The sequence below is a fragment of the Salmo salar genome, chromosome 24, assembly GCF_965601325.2.
Source record: "Salmo salar chromosome 24, fSalSal1, whole genome shotgun sequence".
NCBI classification, from domain to species: Eukaryota; Metazoa; Chordata; class Actinopteri; order Salmoniformes; family Salmonidae; genus Salmo; species Salmo salar.
The window spans coordinates 3,095,408-3,106,155 of record NC_138314.1 but is presented as its reverse complement, the minus strand read 5'-3'; the positions used below and the strand labels follow the sequence as shown (position 1 = coordinate 3,106,155).

Sequence of the window (10,748 nt, the reverse complement as noted above, 5' to 3'; positions counted from 1 at the left end):
GCTGCTGGGTTGTTGCCCTCCTACGGCCTCCTCCACATCTCCTGGCCTGTCTCCTGGTAGCGCCTCCATGCTCTGGACACTACGCTGACAGACACAGCAAACCTTCTTGCCACAGCTCGCATTGATGTGCCATCCTGGATGAGCTGCACTACCTGAGCCACTTGTGTGGGTTGTAGACTCCGTCTCATGCTACCACTAGAGTGAAAGCACCGCCAGCATTCAAAAGTGACCAAAACATCAGCCAGGAAGCATAGGAACTGAGAAGTGGTCTGTGGTCACCACCTGCAGAACCACTCCTTTATTGGGGGTGTCTTGCTAATTGCCTATAATTTCCACCTGTTGTCTATTCCATTTGCACAACAGCATGGGAAATTGATTGTCAATCAGTGTTGCTTCCTAAGTGGACAGTTTGATTTCACAGAAGTGTGATTGACTTGGAGTTACATTGTGTTGTTTAAGTGTTCCCTTTATTTTTTTGAGCAGTCTATATTTCATGCTGAAACCCTCATATTAAACACCAATGGTATTCACTAAGTATATTTAGGATCATGTTTTACAGCTTTGTCATTCTAGTTTTTTTTTAATCTTATTTGATTATTTTATATATTCTAGATGTGGGCTCCTGAGTGGTGCAGCGGTCTAAGGAACTGCATCTCAGAGCAAGAGGTGTCACTATAGTACCTGGTTCAAATCCAGGCTGTGATTGGGAGTTCCATAGGTTGGAGCACAATTGGCCCAGCGTCGTCTGGATTTGGCCTGAGTAGGCCGTTATTGTAAATAAGAATTTGTGTTCTTAACTGACTTGCCTAGTTAAATAACAAATGTTATCCCAAAAACTTGAAAGTTACCAACATTCTGGTAGATTACTGGTTAACTACAAGTTTCCAGTATCATACCCTCACTTTGCAAACTTAGTTCCAGCCCAACAGTAACACACCTGGTTAAACGAATTAAGAAGTGTGTTGGAATAAAAGTCAGTACACCCTATGGGTCTCCAGGAATTAAACAACATTCTGCTCTGAAGTCAATCCAGGTTGGTGATGAGGACATGACACAACAAATCAACTATGGGATATCTTCCCTGTACACTTTCTTCAGGATTTTAGGCTATAGCTTTTAGTTTGGACATCTGTTGACACGTGATATCTAGATCCTATGGGATTATTGTTAGTCTGGACTACTGTTTTAAGTGTGATATGTGATATCGACATCCTATAGGGTCAATGGTAGTTTCACAACCCACTAAGCTGGTGTCAACTTGTTCCTCGAGGTGCCACTCATTTTGGATTTCAGTAGCTACTGACAGCTAGGTTCATCTAGAATGATTTACTGTCAATTTAGCAGATCTGAACCCCTGGTTTCCTGCAGGGCAGTAGTATGCAATCCATGCCAGGATTGGAAGAGAAGACATGTTTAAACTCATTATATTGAATAGGCATAATATACAGTGGTAGACTTTACCATTAGGCAGAGAGGCAATTGTCTCAGGCCTCACATCCTCAAGAGACCTTGTGAGCTGGACACAATAAAATATTTTTATTTTCTTTATAATTTCTCAGTTTAAGGCCCGTCCAAGCTCTGCAAGCTGCAGCAATGAGGCGCTTTCAGAGCGTGGCAGAGAAAATAAAAAGTAAGAAAGACGATTTAATTTTAACAGAATAATTACTTAATTAAGGAATTTCTTCAGTAAAAAGACAGGTGCTGCTGATTATACTGCCATCATTGTCGAGGCAGATGACATGAACAGTGCATTCGGAAAGTATTCAGACCCCTTGACTTTTTCCAAATTTTCTTACACTACAGCCTTATTATGTAATGGATTAAATCGTTTTTTCCCCCTCATCAATCTACACACAATACCCCATTATTATTTTTTTTAAACAGGTTTAGAGTTTTTTGTTAATTTATGTATATATATTTCAAACTGAAATATCACATTCAGACCCTTTACTCAGTACTTTGTTGAATAACCTTTGGCAGCGATTACAGCCTCGAGTCTTCTTGGGTATGAAACTACAAGCTTGGTACACCTGTATTTGAGGAGTTTCTCCCATTTTTCTCTGCAGATCCTCTCAAGCTCTGTCAGGTTGGATGGGGAGCATTGCTGCACAGCTATTTTCAGGTCTCTCCAGAGATGTTCAATAGGGTTCAAGTACGGGCTCTGGCTGGGCCACTCATGAACATTCAGAGACTTCCAAAAACACTCCTGCGTTGTCTTGGCTGTGTGCTTAGGGTTGTTGTCCTGTTGGAAGGTCAAGCTTCACCCCAGTCTGAGGTCCTGAGCGCTCTGGGGCAGGTTTTCATCAAGGATCTCTCTGTACTTTGCTCAGATCATCTTTGCCTTGATTCTGACTAGTCTCCTAGTCCCTGCCACTGAAACTTCACTGTAGGGATGGTGCCAGGTTTCCTCTAGATGTGATGCTTGGCATTCTGGCCAAAGAGATACATTTTGGTTTCATCAGACCAGAGAATCTTGATTCGCATGGTCAGAGTCCTGAGGAGTGGCTTCCGTCTGGCCACCCTAACATAAAGGCCTGATTGGTGGAGTGCTGCAGAGATGGTTGTCCTTCTGGAAGGTTCTCCTATCTTCACAGAGGAACTCTGGAGCTCTGTCAGAGTGACCATTGGGTTCTTGGTCACCTCCCTGACCAAGGCCCTTCTCTCCCGATTGCTCAGTTTGACCGGGTGGCCAGCTCTAGGAAGAGTCTTGGTGGTTCCAAACTTCTTCCATTTAAGAATGATGGAGGCCACTGTGTTTTTGGGGACCTTCAAAGCTGCAGAAAGTTTTTGGTACCCTTCCCCAGATCTGTGCCTCAAAGCAATCCTGTCTCGGAGCGCTATGGACAATTCCTTCGACCTCATGGCTTGGGTTTTTAGCTCGGACATGCACTTTCAACTGTGGGACCTTATATAGAAAGGTGTGTGCCTTTCCAAATCACGTCCAATCAATTGAATTTACCACGGGTGGACTCCAATCAAGTTGTAGAAACATCTCAAGGATGATCAATGGGAACAGGATGCACCTGAGCTCAATTTCGAGTCTCATAGCAAAGGGTCTGAATACTTACGTAAATAAGGTATCTGTTTTTATTGTTAATAAATGTGCAAACATTTCTAAAAACCTGTTTCGCTTTGTCATTATGGGGTATTGTGTGTAGATTAATGAGGGAACATGTTTTATTTAATCAACTTTAGAATAAAACTATAATGTAACAAAATATTTTCCGAATGCACTGTATGTGTAGCCCATGTACAGTACCAGTCAAAGGTTTGGACACACCTACTCATTCAAGGGTTTTGCTTTATTTGTACTATTTTCAATATTGTAGAATAATAGTAAAGACATCAAAACTATGAAATAACACATAAGGAATCATGTAGTAACCAAAAAAGTTTTAAACAAATCAAAATATATTTTTGATTTTATATTGTTCAAAGTAGCCACCCTTTGCCTTCATCACAGCTTTGCACACTCTTCAAATCAAATCAAAGTTTATTTGTCACGTGCGCTGAATACCTTACAGTGAAATGCTTACTTACAGGCTCTACCCAATAGTGCAAAAAAGGTATTTGGTGAACAATAGGTAAGTAAAGAAATAAAAACAACAGTAAAAAGACAGGCTATATATAGTAGCGAGGCTATAAAAGTAGCGAGGCTACATACAGACACCGGTTAGTCAGGCTGATTGAGGTAGTATGTACATGTAGATATGGTTAAAGTGACTATGCATATATGATGAACAGAGAGTAGCAGTAGCGTAAAAGAGGGATTGGCAGGTGGTGGGTGGCGAGACACAATGCAGATAGTCCAGTTAGCCAATGTGCGGGAGCACTGGTTGGTCGGCCCAATTGAGGTAGTATGTACATGAATGTATAGTTAAAGTGACTATGCATAGATGATAAACAGAGAGTAGCAGCAGCGTAAAAAGAGGGGCTGCGGGGGCACACAATGCAAATAGTCTGGGTAGCCATTTGATTACCTGTTCAGGAGTCTTATGGCTTGGGGGTAGAAGCTGTTCAGGAGCCTTTTGGTCCCAGACTTGGCGCTCCAGTACCACTTTCACCGCCTGGTGTAGAGGTCCTGGATGGCAGGCAGCTTAGCCCCAGTGATGTACTGGGCCGTACGCACTACCCTCTGTAGTTCCTTGTGGTCGGAGGCCGAGCAATTGCCTTACCAGGCAGTGATGCAACCAGTCAGGATGCTCTCGATGTTGCAGCTGTAGGACCTTTTGAGGATTTCAGGACCCATGCCAAATCTTTTTAGTTTCCTGAGGGGGAATAGGCTTTGTCGTGCCCTCTTCATGACTGTCTTGGTGTGTCTCAACTGTCTTGGCATTGTCTCAACCAGCTTCACCTGGAATCATTTTCGAACAGTTTTGAAGGAGTTCCCACATCTGCTGAGCACTTGTTTGCTGCTTTTCCTTCACTCTGCGGTTCAGCCCTTACACAGCCTGGAGGTGTGTTGGGTCATTGTCCTGTTGAAAAACAAATTATTGTCCCACTAAGCGCAAACCAAATGGGATGGCGTATCGCTGCAGAATGCATCGTGAAGCATAGAGGAGTGTGCGTTGAATCCTAAATAAATCACTTACAGCGTCACCAGCAAAGCACCCCCACACTATCATACCTTCTCCTCCATGCTTCACCACGGTGGGAACCACACATGCAGAGATCATCCATTCACCTACTTTGCATCTCACAAAGACATGGCGGTTGGAACCAAAAATCTCAAATTTGGACTCATCAGACCAAAGGACAGATTTCCACCGGTCTAATGTCCATTGTTCGCGTTTCTTGGCTCAAGCAAGTCTCTTCTTCTTAATGGTGTCCTTTAGTTGTGGTTTCTTTGCATGAAGGCCTGATTCACACAATCTCCTGTGAACAGTTGATGTTGAGATGTGTCTGGTACTTGTAATTTCTGAGGCTGGTAACACTAACAAACGTATCCTCTGCAGCAGAGGTAACTCTGGGTCTTCCTTTCCCGTGGCGGTCCTCATGAGAGCCAGTTTCATCATAGCGCTTGAAGAAACTTTCAACATTGTTAAAATGTTCCGGACTGACTGAACTTCATGGCTTAAAGTAATGACGGACAATTATATCTTTGTTTATTTGAGCTGTTCTTGCCATAATATGAACTTGGTATTTTACCAAATAGGGCTATCTTCTGTATACCACCCCTACCTTGTCACAACACAACTGATTAGCTCAAACGCATTAAGGAAAGCAATTCACAAATGAACTTATAACAAGTCCACCCCTGTTAATATAAAACTTAGTACATGAGGCTCACACTGAAACTCAGCAATGCATTCTTACTAAACAACCGCATTTTAAACAGCTGAATTAAAATGTTAAAAACAACTGTGGCCACAACAATAGGACTGTCCTCAGATACCTGTAATGACTGGCCTGAAGTTGTAATAAAAGAAAACAGAAAATGACTGTTTTATGGAGACTATCTTCTCTTGTGAGGTGCTCTGTCACTATTATTTTACACATATTTTGTTTGAATATTCTTGCATTCACCTCTTTAATTGCCTTCAGTTTAAAAACAATTCGCCTTCATCTTATTGTTTCACTGTAAAATGTATCATGATTTAAAATGTGCTTACAATAAAGTTTTATTTGATTGATTTGTACACAATTAGTGGCTTTGTGTGGCTCAGTCAAGTTTTGGCAAGAGGGTACCATATCAATCCATAACCTTCAGAGTGATCAGTGTAGTTTCTCAGTTGACCAGAGGAGGGTAGTATGACTTCACATGGGAGGACTGCTCTATAAAGATGGAGAGAAGTGACTAAATCAAGCATTTATAGATGTTTCACAGAAGTTAGTACTTATTTTGAAAGCAGGAAACAATATTGGATTACTAAAGCACAAAAGAGGACTTAGGCGTTTACTTTTATTGTAAAACCAGCTGACATTACAAAGATTGAGATTTTAAATAGTTGTCATGATGCGCCCTTTGCTAAGTGCTCCTCCCATTGGTCGCTCAGGCTACATCCCAAATGGCACCCTATATAGTGCACTACTTTTGACCAGGGTCCATATAGGAAATAGGGTGCCATTTGAGACAGAACACATTGAAACCTGCCAAATAGATTATTTATTGTACCCCCTGAGAAAAGCCAGCCTTTCCTCAAACCATCAGAAAAATAAATACAATACACAAATATTGTAGACAGCATGTCAGTGTATATTGTTTCCTTGACGTTTGCGGTGGAATCTGCTTGGGTTTAAAACCCCAGTCACACATACCCTAGAGGAGCTGTCTGTCTGACACTGGGCCTCGGCCTTGACTGGTTAGAGTTAAGTCCAGGGCCGTATTCATAAAATGTCTCAGTGTATGAGGGCTGAACTAGGATCAGTTTCGCCTTTTAGATCCTAATGAATACAATTTGAAATTGACAGTGGGTACCCAATCCTAGATCAGCACTGCTCTGTTCACAGCTTGAATCCAGAGTGTAGGGCCACCACTCCTCCTGTCAGGTTGTGGTAGCGGACAGAAAATAACCCTGCATCTTCAATCATTTGTTTGAATGTCTCCTGTAGAGGGAGAGAATAGGAGAGAAACAGTTAGGTAAAAACATAGAGCAAAACTTAAGTATACAAACATACACAATACTCAATTGAATTATAAAGAGCAACTGATGTAATTTAGTCAGGCAGTATTTGAAGAAGATAGTTTCAGAGAAATCTATTCAGCATAAATCTGGCCACCAAAGGGCCAGACAGAATAGGTACAGAAGGATGATTGAATCATTCATTCTTACCTGGTCTGGGAACTTCCTGATGCTCTCCACCAGGTACTGATAGGACTTCCAGTCGCCAGCGATCACCTCCCCCAGCACTGGGATCATCTGGAAACTGTAGGCATCATAGAGCCTGGCAAGCAGGGGGTTGGTGACTTTACTGAACTCCAGACACATGAACCTTCCCCCTGGCTTCAGCACCCGTACAGCCTCCTGTAGAGCCTGGAAATAAGACAGAGGAAAAACATTTTATTTGATCATTTTAGTGACACATCTTCAAATAATATTTTTGCAGGAATCTCCTTGCGAATGATTTTGCCGAAGATTGTATCTCCGCCGGCCTGGGCAACCTCAGCTTTTGCTATCTCTTAATCAAGAATTAAAAGACAATTTAATAAACAAGTCAGTTCATAGCCTGTTTATCATTAAACAAAAGTTGTTTAACATAAAATAATCCACCCAAACTAATGCTAAAAGATAGAAGAGTATTCTATTTGGCTACATTATCAAGTTTGATTTCTGGTGTACAATGAATGCAAGATGAATTACAAATGTTTATTTCCTTGCCTGCCAGGAGTACACTAAAACTAAGTGGATTGAGAAGGATTACCAGGTCTATGTGGGTGACATTACGGATGCCAAAAGCAATGGTGTACACATCAAACTGGTCATCATCGAAAGGCAGTTCTTCTGCATCTCCTACCACCCAGGACAGACCTGTGACACACACACATTTTAGTCATTTAGCAGATGCTCTTATCCAGAGCGACTTACGACTTATGCATATATTTTTTCTCCGTACTGGTCCCCCGTGGGAATCAAACCCACAACTCTGGTGTTGCAAACACCATGCTCTACCAACTGAGCTACACAGGACCACACACACACACACCAGTCAAGCCAACAGAAATCACGAGTACTTATTGAAAGCACAGTCCACATACATGTCTAATGAGGGTAATATGGTGTACTAAAGAAAGGTAGTAAATGGAGGGTAATACTGTGCGCATATAAATAATATAGATAGTAGCTTGACTAATCAGTGGGTGAGGTGATACACCAGATAATATACAATTCAATAAAAATGTTAAATTAAATCTCCCTACCACTACTGATGCCCATGCTCTCCGCTTTCTGTTTGCCCACTTTTAGCATCTCCTTGTTGATGTCACAGACTACAGCCCTGGACTCTCTGGCCTCTGTCTCCATCGCTATTCCCTCCGTGGGGGTCGTGTAGCTGGTTGATATCTCCTGCCAGGAGGGGGTCTGGTTGGCCCGGGCAGTCCGCCGTGCAACACGCTCCCGCTGAGACCTCACATAGTCCAGGAATCTGAAGGAGATGTCACCTGCAGGTGCACAGTTGAAGTGATTTATTTGAATTGGCAGAGAATTTTTTTTTGTTACAAGTGTGTAACCAGTGGGATGTGAATAAAACATGCGCTTACAAGACTAAGGCAGGGCTAGCTCACTACGAGAGTTTAATTCAAAAGTCACCTGTGCTACATAAGGACTACTTTTATGATCACTGAATAAGAAGCCTACCTGTTCCTCCAGCTACGTCCAGTAGGCATATGCCTGGCTGGGGGTTCATAACATGGAGTAGCATGTCCTTCCAGAGCCGGTGGACCCCCAGACTCATAGCATCATTCATCACATCATACTTCTGGGCCACGCTCTCAAACACCTTGTAAACTGGAGATACAGGTGAAGGTTTGAACACAGATGAATAGGGGAAACCTACTCCATAACTATACAAATCTCTGGGTTAAAGTTTTGAAGGAAGAGAGTCGATATCAGGGACTGGGAGTAAAGCCCATATTACGCATTGGGGCATGCACGGCTAACCGTGGCAAAAGAGTTGGAGGGGGTATGTAGACTAACTTACCCACGCGGATTGTTGTAGGGCAAGGGTAACAATCGATTTTCAAGCAAGATAACATTAACTAAATTATAGGAGGTAAAATGGTTTGCCTCTACAGACTTTGAGATACATTTGCAATGAACATACAATCCAAGGTCGGGCATTAATGGTCAACTGAACCAACATGCTAGGCGTATTAATATAACACATATCCGAGCAGCCTAGCCTTAACGTAGCTAACTAACGTTAACGTTACCTCTCTCTGCCTTCTCTCCTTCCGACACAGTCTCGAAGCCGAAATGTGTACTTTTGTCCGCGGCACCATCGCTGAAACATCGACAAGCTGAAAGATTTGAAGGGCAACTCGAACTGACTATTCGACCAGACACACTGCTGTTGATAGTTCGAGAAGCATCACGAACTATTCTCCGAGCGAGCAACCTAATGGAAGCCGCCATGGTATTTTTCTTCTTCTGTGGGCTTTATGGCGGACTACAACCCAACAAGGTGTATTGCCGCCACCAACTGGACGGGTTTAAAAAACAAGGTAAAAGAATATCCATACGTGACACGGAAAACGAACTTACTCAACCCAAATAAAAATCTGTGGTTGAAAACGTACAAGATTCCTTAATAGAACATGACTAAAGGAAAAGTGAAAGTGAAAGTCACCCAGTAAAACACTTATTGAGTAAAAGTCAAAGTATTTGGTTTTAAATATACTTAAGTATCAAAGGTAAAAGTATAAATCATTTCAAATTGCTTATATTAAGCAAACCAGACGGCACAATTGTATTTTCTTTTTTAAATTTACGGATAGCCAGGGACACACTCCAACACAGACATAATTTACAAACGAAGCATTTGTGTTTCGTGAGTCTGCCAGATCAGAGGCAGTAGGGTAGACCAGGTATGGTCTCTTGATAAGTGCGTGAATTGGACCATTTTCCTATCCTGGTAAGCATTCAAAATGTAACAAGTACTTTTGGGTAACAGGGAAAATGTGGGAGTAAAAATTACATTATTTTCTTTAGGAATGTAGTGAATAAAAAGTGAAAGTTGTCAAAATATAAATAGTAAAGTGAAGTACAGACACTAAAAAACTACTTAAAACAACTAAAGTATTTTTACTTAAGTACTTTACACCACTGATACAAATAGTACCTTGACAAAACCAAACCAAAACTCCCACTCCTTCCTTCCTTCCTTCTTTCTTTCCTTCCTTCCTTCCTTCCTTCCTTCCTCCTCCTTCCTTCCTTCCTTCCTTCCTTCCTTCCTTCCTTCCTCCTTCCTTCCTTCCTTCCTTCCTTCCTTCCTTCCTTCCTTCCTTCAAAATCCCCATATCTCCCTTCTCAGGCTCTAGGTCCTGAAAGGGTGGTACGGCTTGTGACAATACTCCATGCAACTCCTCCGCCGAGAGATCTTTCCTTTCAGTCCCAGGAACCGCTCCGCCAAATCCACAATGATATCTATTTTCCTGGACCTCCACCTTGGCAGTGCCAACAATCACCATAGCTATAAAGGCCACAAAGTCCACCTTGTTAAACTTTAAAATATCTGGGTTCTGCTGGTGAAAGGCAACCCCTGCAGCTTTTATTTTACCTTTATTTAACTAGGCAAGTCAGTTAAGAACAAATTCTTATTTACAATGACAGCCTACCCAAGCGACACTGGGCCAATTGTGCACTGCCCTATGGGACTCCCAATCACAGCCGGATGTGATGCAGCCTGGATTCAAACCAGGTACTGCAGTGACACCTCTTGCACTGGGATGCAGTGTCTTAGACCACTGCGCCACTCGGGAGCCCAGTGAAGGCCTATCCACCACCACGGACTTTTCAGGAGCACCATTCAAACCCTCAACCCTTTTAACAGCCGCTGCATATGAAATGCTCTGGACAGCCCTGACTTCGGCCACCTCATTCTCTTTCATCCTTGTCGGGCATTCGAAAGACGTGGCTTCATGGTTCCCACCACAATTGAAACTTGTCACATTTTCAGCACTTTTAAAATACATTATGTTATATTTTCCAGAAGTTGGACATCTCAGCTTCTCCCTTCTGCAAACACTTGAAATGTGTCCGAAAGCTTTACAGTGATCACACTGCATTGGTCTTGGGATAAATGCTCTGACT

General features: G+C 42.4%; 1 protein-coding gene across 1 annotated transcript; it reads right to left on the bottom strand.

The window, feature by feature from the left end:
- Window positions 1-5,882: 5,882 nt before the first annotated feature.
- coq5 (coenzyme Q5, methyltransferase) lies at window positions 5,883-9,164 on the bottom strand. Its single transcript, XM_014170567.3, has 6 exons — window positions 8,870-9,164; window positions 8,295-8,444; window positions 7,859-8,098; window positions 7,363-7,469; window positions 6,774-6,974; window positions 5,883-6,546 (listed from the first exon to the last, which is right to left on the bottom strand). The coding sequence occupies exons 1-6, from the start codon at window positions 9,069-9,071 to the stop codon at window positions 6,445-6,447; spliced, it is 1,002 nt and encodes a 333-aa protein (XP_014026042.3). The 5' UTR covers window positions 9,072-9,164; the 3' UTR covers window positions 5,883-6,444.
- Between the last annotated feature and the right edge of the window lie 1,584 nt (window positions 9,165-10,748).